Consider the following 19542-nt stretch of genomic DNA (forward strand, 5'->3'; position numbering starts at 1 on the left):
CTTTGTTGCCCAGGCTAGAGTGAGTGCCGTGGCATCAGCCTAGCTCATAGCAACCTCAAACTCCTGGGCTCGAGCGATCCTTCTGCCTCAGCCTCCTGAGTAGCTGGGACTACAGGCATGCACCACCATGCCCGGCTAATTTTTTACATATATATCAGTTGGCCAATTAATATCTTTCTTTTTATAGTAGAGACGGGGTCTCGCTCTTGCTCAGGCTGGTTTCAAACTCCTGACCTTGAGCAATCCGCCCGCCTCGGCCTCCCAGAGAGCTAGGATTACAGGCGTGAGCCACCACGCCCGGCCGGTCAGTGATATTTTTGATGGTATATTGTTGGAAGTTATGTTATTTGTTGTAAATCTGTTACAACTCAGATCATTTAAAAAATCTGTATGTGTAAGAAATAACTAAAGTCATTTCTTGTTGATTTTTATTCATATACAGATAGATTATTATCAAGTTACGTATAATCAGGCAATAGTCTTATTCAGATAGCTGATATTAAAGTAATTACAGTGATCAAGCACCTCCTTAAATAAGGTATGTATGTAAGTTTGTCCCCACCTATTTTAGCAGTTATGTTTTGGATAGTAATAAAGAGCTTACCAAATCTGTTCTTTATGAAAAAATGACTTTGATTAACTTTTTAATTCTGATCATCTGGAATCCTGATGAAAATGGAATGTCAGCTGTGTTATAAGGTAGCATTGTTGATTGATAAATAGTGTCTGGACTAGGAGAATTGTGAATGAACCATGCCTGGTGGAAAGCCAGAGTTTTGGTCTTTTCTTGCAGGGACTGTATAGAGATAGTCAAGCCAGGAGTAATTCATGCATTCACCTTTGGGGAGTCATTCCTTTATTACTGAATTTTCATTTAAGAAGCAAGAGTAGCCTCCTGAATTGTTGTGAGGATTCCTGCTGAAGAGAAGTCTTGAAGCTGCCCTGATGTGTTTCCTAGCCTATATTGTAAACTAAGAATGCTAAATATTGTCCTGTTCAAGTTCATAGAAACTGAGATTATTTGGTTCTGCTGAAAACAACCCATTGAGAGTGGACATTGCAGATGTCCTTTGGTATTATCATTACCTGCATATGAAATAATTTTTCATTGTTGTAGGGAGAGAAGGTTGTAATGGAACAGGAAAATGTTGAATGTCAAATTTAGCCCTTCTTCTACATGAGGAACTATGGGTGGTATAGGGAAGTGTAAGATGTGGTAAATGGGAGAAGTTTAAAACGTTAAATAATAGCTGTTAGAGGAATCATAAGGGTAGTAACTAATGAAAGATATAGATGATAAATACATTGGATTCACAAGAAGGAATAGCCTTTACATTCCCCAGCAATGTAGAACCTTCCAATTTTCCATATCCTCGTCAACACGTTTTCTGTTTTTTAAATTAATCACAATCCTGGTGGATGTGAAGTGGCATCTCATTATGCTTTGAGTTGTATTTTACTGATAACTGATGATGTTCAACATCTTTTCAAGTGCTTTTTGGCCATTTGTATATCTTCTCTGGAGAAATGTCTATTAAAGTTCTTTGCTCATCTTTTAATAGGTTTGTCTTTTTGTTGAGTTATAAGAATTCTTCACATATTCTGGATACCAGATTCTTACCAGATATATGATTTGCAAATACTTTTTCTTATTCTGTAGGTTGTCTTTTCACTTTTTTTTTTTTCATGATTAGGGTATCCTTAGATGTCTTTTCACTTTGATAATATCCTTTGCTATTAAAGGATTCAAGTTAGTTATTTAAGTTATTACTTATTCATAATTATAATTATTAAGTTAATCATGATGTCTAATTTTTTTTTGTTTAGTGCTTATGCTTTGGTGTTATCTATAAATCCATTGTCAAATCCATATATTTTTTCTAAAGGATATATAGTTTAGCTCTTATATTTAAGTCTTTAGTCCATTTTGAATTAATTTTTGTACATGGTGTAAGGCAAGAGTCCAACTTCATTCTTGTACATGTGGATATCCATTTGTCCCAGTATCTTTTTTTTTAAAGAGACTGTTCTTTTTCCCCCCATTGAAAAATCTTGCCATCCTTCTCAAAAATCAATTGACTATAAATAAATGAGTTTATTTATGGATCTGTTCTAATGCCAGTACCATAGTGTTTTGATGACTGTAACTTTGTAGTAGGTTTCAAAATCAGGACGTGTAAGTCCTGAAGTCTATGTTCCTTTGGCGTGTGGTCATCTTGTGTTTTGACGGATTTCCTTCAATACTCGGGGCTTAAAAAAGAAAAGAAAGAAATAAAAACCCAGTCTTTGCAGATTGTCTCTGCATGATGGCATAGTTCCTTTACTTCCTTATCCTTTACTTCTGCTTGTGCCAATCCTAGAGATTGTCAAAACTTAAGAGTCTCTCAGGTCTTCTGAACATGTATCTAAATTCCCCAGTATGCAGGGTCAATCTTGATTGCTTTAATTCCTTAACCCCTTCGGTATGGCACTCACTGGCTGCGAAACCTTGCCCACAGCCTGCACTCAGTTCTCATGATAGTTTGTGCTGTGCATTGACGACTAATCTGTTTTGCTCTTGTGTGATGAGGAAAGCTTTAAAGCACTGAAAGCTTGTTACTTTACAGGCAGCTTTACTTGTAATGTAAATCAGAATAGGTAACATATACATAAATGTTTTCATTACGTTATTTTTAAATGTTCACAATTTTATTTTGATAAATGAAAAATTAGAAAAGTCGTATTACGGCTGTCGGCTAAAGGCTAAAGTCGCTATGCACGTTCATCTGTTTCTATCAACTATAGTCAATGCTTGTAAATGGTTAAAGAAACTTTCTCCCCAGCTTTTTCTCCTAGACTCTTTAGTGCATCGATATTGCTGGCCTAATGTATATGTAATATTTTGTCCCCTCTGCCTGGCAGCTGGTTGTTTTTTGCCTTAAAATGTGTTTGAGGGGCCGGGCGCTGTGGCTCACGCCTGTAATCCTAGCTCTTGGGAGGCCGAGGCGGGCGGATTGCTCAAGGTCAGGAGTTCAAAACCAGCCTGAGCAAGAGCGAGACCCCGTCTCTACTATAAATAGAAAGAAATCAATTGGCCAACTGATATATATATAAAAAAAATTAGCCGGGCATGGTGGCGCATGCCTGTAGTCCCAGCTACTCGGGAGGCTGAGGCAGAAGGATCACTCAAGCCCAGGAGTTTGAGGTTGCTGTGAGCTAGGCTGACGCCACGGCACTCACTCTAGCCTGGACAACAAAGTGAGACTCTGTCTCAAAAAAAAAAAAAAAAAAATGTGTTTGAGGAATGCAAATACTTTGTGTCAGTCCTTACTGTACATCACTGGCTAGTTAGAACAGACAACATATTTCTTTGAGACTAAGGTCTGTTCTATTCCTGTTGGAACCTAGGGACCAGGCATCTACACTGGGTATGTGGGCTGCCATCTTCAAGATCAGTGCTAAGGAGGGGGCTGGGGACAGTTAGGCCAAAGACAAGTTACCTTTTTCTTGATTCAGGCTTTGTTTATCACTTTAAATCTTTGACCATTTTCTGGAGTTCTGACAATTTAATTCTGACAAATTTTACTCAGTCTTTCAGTGTTTCTTTCAAGGGGTGGGCCATCGGAGCTACTTACTATGCCATTTTTATTGCCATCCTCTTTTTATTTTTTTTAATGTAACTACTAGCAAATTTAAAATTATATGTGTGGCTTGCATTATATTTCTATTGGACAGCACTGCTGTAAGATGTTAAATTTTCAGTGAAAATTGAGTCAATTTATGTTGCATTTGGAAGGAACAAATGTCTAAAATTTTTAAAGGTCCTATAATTGTGCAATCAAATTAGGATTAGTAATTTGCTATTGTATGTTTATTTCTGTACAGGGGAGAATAATAAATTTTGAATAGGTGTAGGTGTGGACAGAGTTCTGTTGTTTCTTTCAAGTTGATGGAAGGAGTGTATTGTGCAGGGTTTTGACATTAGGAAGAGAAACAGAGCTGTTAAAATCAATCTTTACATCACTGAAAATTCACCTGTGTATTAAAAGGGTAGATGTATAAAATTTCTAACTCCTTTTACAGAGACAAGTGTTATTTTGAGTTCATAGCCCTTGAGTTCATATTTTGAGGGATTGTGTGTGTTTAGGTATACAAATTTAGTGAATTGATTTTTGAATGAGTAATATGTACACATGATAAAAAATTAAAAAAGTATAAAAAGGATATTTAATGAAAAGAAAATTATATTGTACCTCTGTCCTATTTCCTTTCACTAGAGAGACAGTTACCAGTTTTGTGTAAAGATTTTCTTCATATACAAGCATATGTGTGTATGTTTTTCCCTCACAAATGGTGGCATAATAAACATGTAACTTCTTTTTTAGTTCAAACTCATGTTGTTCAACTAAACATATAATTAAAAAAACAAAATAGAACTTGCAGATCAGCTCACTTGACAATATAAATAGCCCCCTCATTTTGTCATCACTATATAGTACTCCATTAAATAGGTAGGTGTTTTATAATTAATTAGTTTCTTGTTTTCTTATTTAGGTTGCTTTTATTCTTTTGAAACAATGCTTGTCTTTAAACTATGCTAATAGAGGTATAATTTAGTACATGTAAAAGGAAAAGAATATAAGTACAGTTTGTTGAGACAGAATTTGTACAAAATAAATTTTGATAGATATTTCCAAAATACCCTTCAAACATGTTCTAATTGATACCTATACACCATCACCAACTCCTGTGTTTAACAAATGTCGTGGTATTAGGTCACCTTTTTAAAATTTGCATTCCTTTTATTGTGAATAAAATTAAATTTCTTTTTATTATATATATTTCATGGCATTTATATTTTTCTTGTGTGGATTTTATTCATGAATTTTGCCAGTTTTTCCTTTGGATTTATTTGTTTTTTCTTACTGATTTTTGGAGTTATTGTTATGGTAATATCTTTTTTTCTGTTATATGTTATTTGTGGTAGAATAATGTGTCCGGCCACTTCCCAAAGATGCCCTTACCCTAATCCCCGGAACCTGTGAATATATTAGGACTTCGCAAGTGTGATTAAAGTTATGGACTTTGATGTAGGGAGATTATCCTTGGATTATCTGCATGGGTCTGGTCTAATCACATGAGTCCTTAAAAGTGTAGAATTTTTTCTGGTTGTAGGACTGTGGTCAGAGAAAGATAAGACTACAGAAAAACGTTCAGAGAGAAGTAAGTAATTTACCTGGTGTTGAAGGTGGAGGAAGGGGGCCATGAACCTAGAAATGTGGATGGCCTAAAGGCAAAGAAACGTTTCTCCTTTAGAGCCTCTTGAAAGAAATGGCAGTGCTGCCAACACCTTGATTTAAACCCAATGAAACTTTGGGCTTTCAACGCCATTGTTTTAAGCCACTAAGTGTGTGGTAATTTGTTATGACAGCAATAGAAAACTAATACATACATTATGCATTTTTTCCCTTAATTTGTTACTTTTGTCATTTGTCTTTATTGTTTATGGTGTTTTTCTATGTAGGAATGTGAATATAGTTGAATTTATCCTTTTATATTTTAATGGCCTCTGGATCTTTGGCCTTTCCCACTATAAGATTATTTTTAAACTTCCCATATTTTATTCTAATGTTTTTATCTAATCATGAACTCTAGTATTAATGTTGGCTTCCTCTCTTCTATGTTGTGTTTTCTTGTTGACAATGAATACTGTTCATAATTCAATTCTTCTGACATAAACTTAGCTTCAAAATGAAGTCTAGTATCAGTATCGTATCAATGCTAATAATTAAGGAGTCATGGGGAATGGACTGTAGTGGTGCCAGAAGGCAGGGAACATACAAAGTAGTTATAGTTTGAACTACTTGGGCAGATTGATGTTATTGTCTAGTAGAACCTAGAATGATTGATGATTGATTCTAAAGGCATAGGGTGAAAACCTCTATTCAACCTTCAGATTTTAGTTTTAGTTCTCCTTCCAGAAGACCTCCCAGATACCTATGACTTCGTTAAATGTATGTGCTTCCATCATGTAAGCACTTTGTAGGATTCTTAGATAAATAATATTTGATATTTGGCTGCGGTTAATAATTCTTAAAGTAAAAAGTTCTGAGAGAGGGCAGTCTTCTGGGTGTGTTATATACAAAACCATAAATACAGAAAAAGACATATTTGGACAATTTGAGAATATAGATACTGTAACATGAAGTTGACTTACTATATATCAAGTCATTATAATAATGTTTATTTGGCACCTAACTATGAGCCAGGCACAATGCTAAGCACTTTATATGCTATAAGGACTTATATGCATGTCCTCATTTACTTCTTATAACACTGCAATATATAGTTATTATCCCCATTTTATAGACCAGGAAAATGGGGGCACACAAAGCTTAAGTACTTTGCCCAAGATTATAACTATTACGTGGTAGCACTGCCTTTGAAACCTAGGAGATCTGTTTTTCAACAGAATGCCATGTGATGCTATAGATTGATGATTACTACATGGAAAATAATATTTGCTCCAGTTTTTAAAGTTGCCAGTGCTAAAGGAGTATTTCAGATCTTCATCTTTCTAATCAAACTCAGTTCTTAATTTCTTTATCTCTAAGATAGAAAAGTACCTACCTCGTTAGAGTTAATGCAGTACAGTTCTCTTATTCTCATTCTTAGATCTTTTGAAGTACTAATCATTATATTCTGCTCCCTTGCTTATTATCATCCTGTGGTCTCTGTATTAAGAGAATACTAACCATGATTGTAGTATGCAAGTTCTTTTCCTCCTCTTCTTATGCCTACCATTACCCTATGAACTTAATATTGGTTCTTAAATATGACATACTTGTGTCATGCTCCCTCCAAGGCATGTCCTTAGCCTTTTTTCTACCTGATATACTGCTATTCAAACTCACATCAAATATGAATATTAGTAGTCTCCTGTATTTCCATTTTGTAGTAATATATCTTTGTTCACTAGATTATGAGGTTCTACAAGGAAGATACCATAAATTTGCAGTTTTGTTTATGTAGCTTATAAATTCTCACTGGTTAAGTGAATAGATGAATGAGTAGTAATATGGTTATCTTCCAAACGTCGAAATTCTATGTAGTCTAGAACAGGGGTCTTCAAACTTTTTAAACAGGGGGCCAGTTCACTGTCCCTCAGACTGTTGGAGAGCGCGCACTGTGGGCCCTGGACGAGTCGGCTGCTAAGCAGGACAGGCAGCCGCAGCAAATCACCTGGCCAGCCAGATAAATGAGCTAGGCGGCCCACATGTGGCCTGCGGGCCGTAGTTTGAGGATGCCTGGTCTAGAAAGTAAGTACTTAAACTGTGAAGTGCTATATCACCCTAAACTACTTTTATTAAATGCTTACCTTTTTCCTATATTCAATCTTTTTAATAATGTTTAATATTTGAATGGTAAATGTTTACTCAAAATATACTATAGAGAGCAAAAGGATATTTTGTCATTATAAACATCCATCACTGGAAAAATAATTCTTGTACTGTACAGATCTTAAGGGATTCTAAGAATTTTCTCAGTTAGAGGGGGCATTTTGTTTTGGTACTGTTATAGTTAGAAATGGAAAACATTTATCTTTGTTTCATGTGTATAGATTGCTTTCATATCCTCAAGCAAGTTTTCCCTCATCTTTTGTATCTTATTGCTTATGTAACAAATTACCATAAACTTAGTGGCTTAAAACAGTGTATATCATAATGCAGTAGAGGTCAGAAATCCAAATGGGTTTCACTGGGCTAGAATTAAGGCGTTGATTGGGTATATAACAGAAAAGAGAGAGGTATAGAGAGAAGAGAAAGGCAAAAGACAGAATGTATTTTAGAAATGTTAAGCTTAAGAACAGTCAGCCAAAAACATTATAGATGACCAGGAAGCAAATTAGAAATGTATCCAAATTTAAGAAACAGATCTGAGGAAGAGCCAGAGCTGTATAAGTCATTTTGTTTGTTTTGTATAACCATGGTTTTAAATTGGCAGGCCAGGGTAAATCATCGATAACTATTGAAATAGTGATTGAAGCTATGTACTATCTCCAATGAAGAAAATACACATATGGCTAAAAACTCACATTTGAATACAATTTTGGGGATTCACAATCCCTTCCAAGAGATTCATAAAGCTGAGATAAAGCATTTTTGGTCTAAAGGGCAAAGATCCTCTTCTGTAGATTTTTAGGTCCTATGATTTATAGATTCATCAAGATATCTTTTTGTTGCAAATTAGTTACTTGAGTGCTAGATTAGTGGAGTTATGGCATCCTCTCTCAAGTAAACCATAAATTATTACACTTCCAAGGGAACAAAAATATGTCAAGTAATAGTCATGTGTTAATGATGGGTATACATTCTGAGAAGTGCATTGTTGGGCAATTTTGTTGTGTGAACAGCAAAGTGTGTATTTACACAAACCTAGGTACTGTAGCTTACTACACAACCTAGGCTATAAGTGTAGCCTCTTGCTCCTAGGCTATAAACTTATATAGCATGTTAATGTGCTTTAGGTACCTGTAGCACAATGGTAATTAATTGTGTATCTAAATATATAAAGATAGAAAAGGTACAATAAAAATATAGTACTATAATCTTATGGGACTACCATTGTATATGGGGGTCCATTGTTCATCTAAATATGGTTATGCAGCACATGACTGTATTTCAAAAATGAAGCCAGTATAACATCAATTATCAATAGAATTCCATAGTAGTAAATATTGTGCCTTAGTGCTTGGTAACTTTTTTTTCCCACTTAGTTGAATGGAATACATGTTATTCTTAACATAATAGTTGGTAACAATAAGGATAGGGGACAGATAGAATTTTAATTTGTAAACATCATGAACAAATATTATTTTACCTCATACTAGCAAAATTGAACTGGTTAATAAAAGTATTATAAGTTTGCAAAAATATTTAGTGCATTATAATGCATGTGTAAGTCTGGAGTACAGTATCGTGGTCACATTATCTGGCTTCTTGGTATATTCTGGTCTCTCCCTGGAGTCTGTATGTTCTTTAAGGAGCTTAACAATTAAACATCTCAAGTGTTTTAAACCTGATTTTTCCTTATAATGGACACATAAAACAAGGAGAAAACATTTGATAAAATCTCCAAACTGTGTCTTCCTTGGGCATTCTACTTTTCCAGCAGTTCAGAGGTTATACAGTAGGTTCGGTAATCACAAAGCAAGAGTATGCCACAGGGGAGAAAAGAACTAGAAGAGGAAGAAGGCCATGGACACTTTGCATTTTAGACAGTTAAAACTATATTAGGGCTTGTAAAATTTTCTATGACTAGACCCTTAATTTGATAAGTACTATTTTACCAATATGCACATTTGAAAATACTGCCATAATATACATTTGTATGCAAAATGTAGTAAAGTATTACTTTAGAGTTATTCTGGCTCATATATAATGCAGTACTGATATTTCAAAAGAAACTACATTGATCAGTACGACTGAAGCAAAATTTGGTCATGTTTGGTTGTCTTCTTTTGCCTTTACCTTTATTGAAATACCAGTTGAAATTTTTTAAAAATGAAGCTAAAGATGCATATTGTGTTTATTTATTGTAGAGGTACGTACTTCAGCCTATCCTGGAAGAAGGATTCCAGTTTGAAGTCTACAGCAACCCAGCCTTATGCACCCTTACCTCCTCCTCTGACCACTTCTTTGAGTTGACCATTGGCAAGAATTGGGCCCAGATAAGAATCAGAGCCTCTGAATAACTGAATAATTTAAAAGCTCAGAATAGTTACCTGTAAAGCTAAAACCTTTTAGAGCTTCTATGTGAAAGTTATTGTGACCCCAGTCATAGAGAATTATGGTTTACCATGTAAATTCGATTATTTCCCAGGTCCTAGCTGGCTTTGAATTACCAGGATGGCATCTTCTTTAATTTCCAATACTTTGTTATCATAATAATAATAATTACTACCTACATGGGGTATATTGTGTGGGTATATTGTGTCAGGCCTTGTTCACATTTATTAAAGGTGAGTGCTGTCATTTCACAGATTAGACTGAGACATAATGACTTAGTAACCTCAAGGTCACACAGCTAATAAGTTGTTGAGCCAAGATCCAACTTATGAAAGTTTGACTCTAGAATCTTCACTCTTAACCACAACACAGTGCAACTTTAAAAGTATATTCTCCGACAAAAGACTTGTGTCCGGAATATATAATTTCTAAAAACCAATAATAAAAAGACAGCATAATAAAAAGAGTCAAAAGACTGGAAAAAATATAAATTAAGTAACCAATAAGCACATGAGAAGATGTTCAGCATCATGAGCCGTCAGGCAAATAGACATTTAGACCACAATGAGATACCACTGTGTATTCACTAAAATAAGTAAAATTAAAGACTAAAAACACAACATATTAGTGAGGGATGTGGAGGACGTGAAACTATGGTACATTATTGATGGGAATGTGTAACAGTTGCAACCACTTTGGGAAAGAGTTTGTTAGTTTCTCATATAGTTTAACATGCATCTATCTTGTAACCCATAAATTCCATTTCGAGGTGATTATGAGAAATCATGTTTACAAAAAACATGTATAAGAATTTTATAACAGCTCTGTTCATAATAGCCAACAACTAGGAATAATCCAAATGCCCATCAGTGTAAGAAAGAATAAATAAATTGTGATATATTTATTCAATTAGAGTACTACTTAAAAAAAAAAAGAAAGATATTCTGATACCCAAAACAACATGAGAAAGGGTACACGTGGTAATTCTGTTTAATTCCATTTATATGAAAGCCCAAAACAAGCAAAACTGATCTCTGTGTTTAGCATAAGCGAATTTTCTGGAGTGATGAAAAGGTTCCATGTTTTGATTTTTCATGTTGGTTATACATGTGTCTTTGTTCAGGCAGCTATAGCAAAATACTATAAACTGGCTAGCTTATAAACAACAAAAATTTATAGGCTGGGAGGTCCAAGATAAGGTGCCAGTAGATTAAGTGTCTTTTGAGGGCTTATTTCCTGGCTCATGGATGGTGCTTTCTAGCTGTGTCTTCACATGGTGGAAGGGTCAGCTAGGATTTCTGGGATCTTTTTTTATAAGGGCACTAAAAATGCTCTAATCATCACCTAAAAATCCCACCTCCTAATACCATCACCTTGGGGATAAGGATTTCAATGTATGAGTTTTTTTTTTTGGGGGGGGGTGGCACAAACATTTGGATCATAGCAACAAATATATTACATTTGTCAGAATTTGTTCAATTTTGCATGTTTAAAATCGATACTTTATTTTACATATGTTATTATATGTAAAGTATTCCTCAATAAATATAAATATGTAAAGTTAAAAAAAAGCAGAGGAGAGCTTTCAGATAAGTACAATAACAGCAGAAGTGGCAATTGGCAATTTAAAGCAGATGTATGTTAAGAAGCACAGAATTGTTACATAGAACCTCTATTGATATTCATACTAACCAAGGCATGATTAAGTTATATTCAGTATAATTTTCTAAGATAGAAAGAAATTAATTGGCCAACTAAAAATGTATAGAAAAAATTAGCCGGGCATGGTGGCGCATGCCTGTAGTCCCAGGTACTTGAGAGGCTGAGGCAGAAGGATTGCTTGAGCCCAGGAGTTTGAGGTTGCTGTGAGCTAGGCTGATGCCACGGCACTCTAGCCCGGGCAACAGAGTGAGAGTCTGTCTCAAAAAAAAAAGAAAAAGAGTAGAGTCTGCCAAAAAAAAAAAAAAATGTCTGAAAGGTTTCAGTACACCAGTTTGCCTTTTAATTAATTTAAACAGAACATTTGTCTAAGTGGTTTAGATTCCCAGTTGGTAGAAGAAATAAAAACTGTGGCATCTAAGCTAAGCATGTTTGTTTCAGCATTTTATTTATAATGTATTCCAGAACTGTTAAGAAACTTTGAGATGCCACAATTAAATGTGCTAAAATACAGCAGTAATTTGTCTTAGTACATAAGTACGGCAAAAGTACATACATAGACAAATTTGAGGGTAACCTATATAGTTTGATAATATTTGTCTCTGGAGTTCTTTACAACTTGTTCCATGGCAGTCAGATGTGCTTGAACTACTGAAATGATGAATTGAAATGAGGTCTCTAGTCTTTATGAAGTTAGTCTTCAAAATAAAGGATAATCTATAAAGTTAGTTTGTGGGCTTTGACCTCTTTCAAGTAGGTTACTTTCTGTGGACTGTCATGGAAATAGTAAATACTTTAGTCACCACACATTAACTAATGTGGTCTTTGGTTTCTCAAATAAGACTGACACTAGGCTGTTTTTTGTTTATGGAAAAGCTAATTCCTGATCTTTGCATCTATTTTAGTAATAGTTATGCACGAGTGCGAGCTGTGGTGATGACCCGAGATGACTCAAGTGGTGGATGGTTACCACTTGGAGGGAGTGGACTAAGCAGCGTCACTGTCTTCAAAGTCCCTCATCAGGAAGAGAATGGCTGTGCTGACTTTTTCATCCGTGGAGAGCGACTCAGGGACAAAATGGTAATGAATTATGTATCTATTGCTATAATATTAGAATATTTTCTGCAATATGATTCTGCAGAACTAAAATTATGATTAGGCCGGGCGCGGTGGCTCACGCCTGTAATCCTAGCTCTCTGGGAGGCCGAGGCGGGCGGATTGCTTGAGGTCGGGAGTTCGAAACCAGCCTGAGCAAGAGCGAGACCCGTCTCTACTATAAATAGAAAGAAACTAATTGGCCAACTAATATATATAGAAAAAATTAGCCGGGCATGGTGGCTCATGCCTGTAGTCCCAGCTACTTGGGAGGCTAAGATAGAAGGATCGCTTGAGCCCAGGAGTTTGAGGTTGCTGTGAGCTAGGCTGACGCCACGGCACTCACTCTAGCCTAGGCAACAAAGTGAGACTCTGTCTCAAAAAAAATAAATAAATAAAATAAAATAAAATTATGATTAGTATATTGTTATGAGAATTATATTTGTCCATGAATCATTAAGTTTTTAGAGCTGTTTTTATGTTAAAGACAGTGAAATATGACATTTTCCTTTTTACTGAGACCGACATTAATGCATACTTGTTGGAGGTGGGGTTCTGCATTTCCCTTTAGGTTTAATGCAGGCACATTCATGAATAGTCCCCTTAGTTATTAAACTAGTTACATCCTGCCTTCTCTTCTCCCCACTATTCCTTAGACCAGAGATTGGCAAACTATAATCCATAGGACAAATTCAGGCCTGCCACATGTTTTTATATTGCCTGTGAGCTAAGAATGGTTTTTATATTTTTAAATGGCTGGAAAAAAAATCAAAAAATAATAATTTTGTGAAACATAAGAAGTATATAAAGTTAAAATTTCAGTATCTGTAAATTAAGTTTTATTGGAACATAGCCAAAGTCATTCCCACATATTAATTTACTTATTCTAGGCTCATAAAACTACCTGGTGCGCAGTGTAATTTTTAGCACTATTATCTTCCACTCAGATGTCTCTTTTCTTTCATGTATGTATTTTAAATTTTCAGTCTAACCTTTGATAATGTTAATTATTTGTTCTCTTTTAATTAGTTTGGAAATCTCTTTCACTTTATTTCATTTGTGAGCCAAAAACAATTATATCAGAAAAAGCTGAGTTATATTAGTGTCTTTTCTACATTAAGGAAAGGAGAACATACACTTAGAAGCAAAATCAAAATAAAGTGTCAAAAATTTCTAAGACCCTTGGAAATAACTAGAATTCTCTTTAAATATATATTTGTGAACCACTTTATTTAGCACCTGTGGTGTTCCTATTGGAAATGTGTTTTAAGTTCCAAATAATTCTTTCATACATGAACATTTTGAATACAACTTACTTTTAGTTTTAAATCTTGGTTTCTTGATATTTTTTTTTATGACTGAGTCATTTCAGTAATTTAGAAAGTTGCTTAACTTGACTGTACCCCAATTTCCCCTTCAGTTAAAGGGAGTTATCCCAAATAAAAAGCTTTTCAACTCTGTTTTATGAGGTTATGATTCACCTGTGTTACACCTTATATAATGTTTCTCAATTATCTGGAATGTGCTTTTAGTATTGTAGGAAACCCCAGTTGAAGTCAGAAGTGAATATTTAATAATACATTTAATATGTCTCTTTAAAAAGTTTAAATATTCAAAGGTGGTTCTGGCCTTGAGTAAAATGGTATCTGGCATATGCTAATACTTTTTTGAGCTGGGAGACATCTAAGAAAGGGCCTATGGTGGCCTGTCCTAGAGTATAATGCTTCTAGTCTGAGCTAATGATAACTGGAGAATGTTGTTAGAGAAGAAGTTGTAAATTTTAGAAACTGAGTGAAAGAGTGAAGATCTAAGTCATCGTTTTAAAGTGAAACTTATTTTAAGTAAGAATAGAAGAGTTGAAGAAAGAAGTTAAATATGGAGTAAGGGTTGGAGGAAAACAAGCTTGCAAGAAATACAAGAACAAGGAACAGATGACTAGATGTGAAATAAAGAAAAAAAATCAGTGAAACAGAATAATGGATATAATGAAGATGAACAGTTTACTTTAGGATGATAAGGGACCAAATCTATATAACTGGGAGTGAGGCTGATCAGAAATAGTTCAGTTTGATAGATTAGGTGTGTGTTCAGGGTGTGGTTTTAACATAAAGCTAGTGAAAATCAACCTGGAATTCAAACAGAACACAAATTTATTCCCTACAACAGGGCTTAAAAATAAAGAGCACTTAACCTAGGCCCAGGGCAGAGAATCATGATAGACTAACAAGAAAATAGATTGTTCTGCTAGAAGTACTGACCAAGAATCAGAACACCTGTTGTTTCACCTATCCATTTCTCCTTGAGGAAGCTTGTTATTTGTGAAACAGGGATAATAAACATATTTTAGTGTAGGCATAATGAAAAAATTCCTTTCAGTTGGAGAGTTGCCATTATTTCTTATAGGAGTTAGCTATAGTAAAACATTCTAGGTTGTGGGGACTTGTATGATCAAGGGCAGAGACATTACTCATGGCAATAAAGTAAAATAGCAAAGTTTTGTGGAGTCTAAAGACAGATGATACAGTGACATTGAAATAAGCAGATTAATTAGCCCCTTCTGACCAAGACTGGTTCTGAAGAGCCCAATAATAGAATTGAAGTATCATTATTATTGCATTTGGGGGATCATTAATGTCCATTTCTGTAGGTGTTTTTATTGATTGGTTTTATTTTAATCCATTTTTCTGGGTTCTAGTTTCTTGAATTTTTTTTTTAAAGAAGTACTCTGTGATTACTGAGTCTGTAAATCTATAAAGTTCCTCCTAAATTAATGATTGCTTACTTTTAAAAGCCTTCTCAATGAATAAACAGTGCATTCTAATAGTTTCTGTGTAATAGTTACTTATATAAAAGATAACTTGCTAAACACTGTTCTGTGCCTGTTTTTCCTGTTGGTCACATCTTAGAATCCACTACCTTAGATGAATTCTAGAAGTGAGATTCTTGTCCCTCATACCCATGAATAAAACCTGTACCCTTTAAGAAAGAATAAATATTATAGTAAGAAGAGGAGCATATGGCCACTTGTGTGGCTATTAAATATGAGATAATATTCTAAAGAATGTTCCTAAGTTAGAATACTGGTAATACTAATGAAGAAGGAAGATGGCTTTTCTCAATGATGAGAGAACCACTTGGGCAGAAGATTTTCCCAGCCTTTGATTTACAATTACTTATACTAAAAATCAGTCTTGTTGTACTTCACAAAGATTATATTTCTCTCTTACAAGAAAAGGGAAACAAATAAAGAGCAGGCTGCCCGGGACTTTTTCAAGAAGACATCATTTTGTGTAATTAGATCAGTGCTCATTCATTTCATTCATTCATTCTCTCAAAGTGATTAGAAATGATTATTTCCTGTGTTGCTTACCTGTAACTTATTTTGCTTTATGATGCCTAAAAAGGTAGAGTTTATTTTCTGTGTTATCCTTTTGATACTCTAAATTAGAGCTTCTCAGCCTGTGTGCCAGGAATAGGATAAAGTAGTTGTATAGCCTCCATACTGCCTGCCTTATAAATGTTACTTCTCTCTGTGTGTCCAAGGGAAAAAAGGTTGGAAAGCACTGCTCTACATAATTGGCTTTCATACTTTATTGATGATTGAGAAAAAATTTGAAAGAAACACCAGGCTTTGGTGTTGTAGCCTAGGAAAATGAAAGTATTACCTTTCTCGCAGACATTTGGGGCTGGAGTTGTCTTTACAAAGAACAGATTCTTAGAGCTTCTTTCTTGATGTCTATAAACTGTATCCTCCATTTTATTCTAAATCTTTAAAACCTTAAAGCCTTAATTCAGCTGTTGATTTGTGTAGGTGATTTTTACAGAGAGCTCCACAACCCCTATGATAGAAACAGTGCTGCTTCTTTGTGAGAAGAAGACTAATATCTTACAGATATTAGATTGTTATTTGACCATTTTTAGTTAATGTATGTGATGTGCAAATTTAAAACACTGGATTATACACTTTTAGATTCTTTATAAGTACTCAAATTAATGGTCAGTAATATAATAACATAAAAAGTTTGCTAAAATATCTATTTACTGCTAGCCACAGTTTTTAATTACCATGGGGATCTAAAATCGCTTTTTAAAAAGTTTATATAGTGGACAAGAAAATAGTCTAAATTTGCTAATTTTATTAAAATTTGCTAAAGTTATGCTTTTTAAAGTATATTCTGTGCTAAGATATGATAAAAGATGGACTAGGCTAAGTAGAAGGATATATAGTTAGGACTCTTTTAAAACACCCGAATCACTGAAGATGCTCTGTGCAAACAAGAAAATGCAAGGTTATAAAACAGCTACCATTATAAACTTAGAGTGACAAGGGTAATACTGAAATGGAGAAATGAAAATCAAGAAATAGTTCCAGTTTAGGAAGTTGCCAAGGAGATTAAGGAATTGTTTCTAGGATTAATAAGTAATTAGGTTGTGGATAAATTTTTTATATAGAAATTAAAGTGCCTTTAAAATGAATGGGTCTATTGTTTAAAAATAACACATTTTAAAAATGGGGTTTCTTTCCCATTATTGGAACTTAAAACAAAATTAGAATATTTGTTTTCTAGGAAGAAAATAAAGTAGTTATAATATATCAGTGGCTTTATTAAAAATGAGACTCACCCCCTTTCTGTTATGGGGAAATCTTAAAAGACCAGGGAAACATCTTTCTGCCTTGGGTTGAACTTTTATATAAAAGTACAGAACAAGAAATTCCTGCTAAGCTTTTCCACTGTGCCTCTGTGAATTATTCCATTGTGAAACCTCAATCCTTCTATAGAAGTGCTCCTCCACTAAAACCCAATTGCCTTAACTAGCTTTTCCTTAGGATTCAGCCTTCCTAGCAGTTTTGTCTCTTGAAAGATACTAGGTTCTTTAAAAAAAAAAGAGAGAGATACTAGGTTCTCTTATTCACTGTAATACCACACAGTTAGAAATAGAGATGGTACAGCATTTTTATTGTTCCTTCTTCCCCTTACAAGTTATTACTCTATCACCCACATACATAAATTCTGTTATTGACTCTGTGTCCCATTCAGATCACCATCTTCCAGGTTTCATTTTCAGCTACTGACCTTAGTAGTTCCTTCCCATAGTCAGCTTTTCCACATCTGAGCCTCATCATCATTCTTGGCTTCTTTTCTTTGCAGTCTTGACCTTCTGTTCTTCATTTCAGCAAGCTACTTTCCTGGATCTGGTTGTTACCCAAACTGTTCCATTTGAGGAATTTTATAATTTCCTGTCATTTATTTTTTATTCTCTTCTTGCTGCTCTTCGATTCCATATCTTCTCTATTACTTTGTGCCCCAATTTTCTAATTTCACTAGATTCCTCTCGCTTCAGTATCTTTTTTATTATTTTCTTTTTAAATTCAATCTAAATTTCTCCTGTCAGTCTCTTAGACCACTCTTTCATTCATTCCAGTAGAGACAGTATGTCTACTGAAGTTCATTGAATCTTACAGTTAAAAAAAGAGAATACTTTCCCTTTTAATACTCCCTTTTTAAAGGTGAGTCTTTCATTCATTCATGCAACAAATATTGTTGAGCAGCTACTGTGTGCTAGATACTAGGCACTGGAAATATATAAACAAAGATAGAAGTCTCAGTTCTTGGGCTGGACTATATATTGTAGTGAGGGATAAATAAATATTAAAGTAAGTAAAATAGATAATATGCTAGACATTGCTAAGGGTTAAAAACAAATTAGGGAAAGGAGTATAGGGAATTTTATGGGGAGTGGTGAGGAAAGCTTGGTTCAAATATATAGAGAGTGGCCAAGGAAGACTTTACTGAGAAGGGTGAGTAACATTTGTGTAAAAATGATTTATGTTATGAATAAGGCATTATATTTTAGTTTTTATGTTCAGATCTTAAATCTTGAGGAGTATTAAAGTAGAATGAATTTATCTTCTTGATTCAGTTCTTATGCTATACTATGTAAGATCTTGTACTTTCTGCTTTGGTGAATGTATCAAAATGTGTGTCAGTAACAGTTAAAAACGTAGGAATTATCAGTGCTTCCTTCACTTATTCAAACAGATCTTTATTTTCCCCCTACCCCCTAACCAGGTCTAGCTTTGACTTTACAGATCTTTATTCTTGGTTTTATTTCATTCTTTTCATCTCTGCCTTTCCCGTATCTTGCCCGTGTTACTGCAAATAAGCTTCCTCATTATTTTCATTGCTCAGTTTTACTTAGCTCCTTCTAGCTACCATAAGGAAGCTTCTAAAGCTTGGGTCTAATATTCCTTTAGTATTCCCCAATAATTTGCTAAAGATAATTTCATCTCTTTATCTCAACATAGAAAATATTTATAATCTGGCCCTTATGTCCTTTGTCTTTAATCTATCTTTTTCTCAAAGGCAATCATTTTCATGTGTTTGCCTTACTGAGTTACTCCTAGTTCATCAGAAGCAACATGCATTGAACTTAAGACAGTGCACTCCCCTCTTTTACATTAATAAATATGGAACTATAAAGAATAGTATTTTTTTTTTGAGACAGAGTCTCGCTTTGTTGCCCAGGCTAGAGTGAGTGCCATGGCGTCAGCCTAGCTCACAGCAACCTCAAACTCCTGGGCTCAAGCGATCCTTCTGCCTCAGCCTCCCAAGTAGCTGGGACTACAGGCATGTGCCACCATGTCCGGCTAATTTTTTTTCTATATATATTAGTTGGCCAATTAATTTCTTTCTACTCAGAGTAGAGACGGGGTCTCGCTCAGGCTGGTTTTGAACTCCTGACCTTGAGCAATCCGCCCGCCTCGGCCTCCCAGAGTGCTAGGATTACAGGCGTGAGCCACCACGCCCGGCCCAAGAATAGTATATTAAGAGTTTCCATGGAATAGAGAATGTAGGTAGACATCTTGTTAGTCTTCAGGAAACAATAATGGCAGGGAAGAGTTTCCTTTTTATTGTCACAGATAGGAAAATTGGATTAAAGAAAGTAGCTTAGGCAAACCAATTTTGCTGTGAAAAATTGGAATTGTGAGAAATGCTAATAATAACATTCAACCAGTTCA

At 34.8% G+C, this 19542-nt stretch overlaps 1 protein-coding gene across 2 annotated transcripts in view; it reads left to right on the plus strand.

Annotated features, from left to right (window-relative positions):
* The window catches only part of SPRED1 (sprouty related EVH1 domain containing 1), a 97903-nt gene that overhangs the window by 39395 nt on the left and 38966 nt on the right, over positions 1-19542 (plus strand). For both annotated transcript variants that reach the window (XM_076004235.1, XM_076004236.1), the window contains one exon: positions 12332-12506. In XM_076004235.1, coding sequence (XP_075860350.1) covers positions 12332-12506 — 175 coding nt within the window. The remainder of the gene's footprint in view (positions 1-12331; positions 12507-19542) is intronic.

This window comes from Microcebus murinus, chromosome 6, assembly GCF_040939455.1.
Source record: "Microcebus murinus isolate Inina chromosome 6, M.murinus_Inina_mat1.0, whole genome shotgun sequence".
Classification (NCBI taxonomy): Eukaryota; Metazoa; Chordata; class Mammalia; order Primates; family Cheirogaleidae; genus Microcebus; species Microcebus murinus.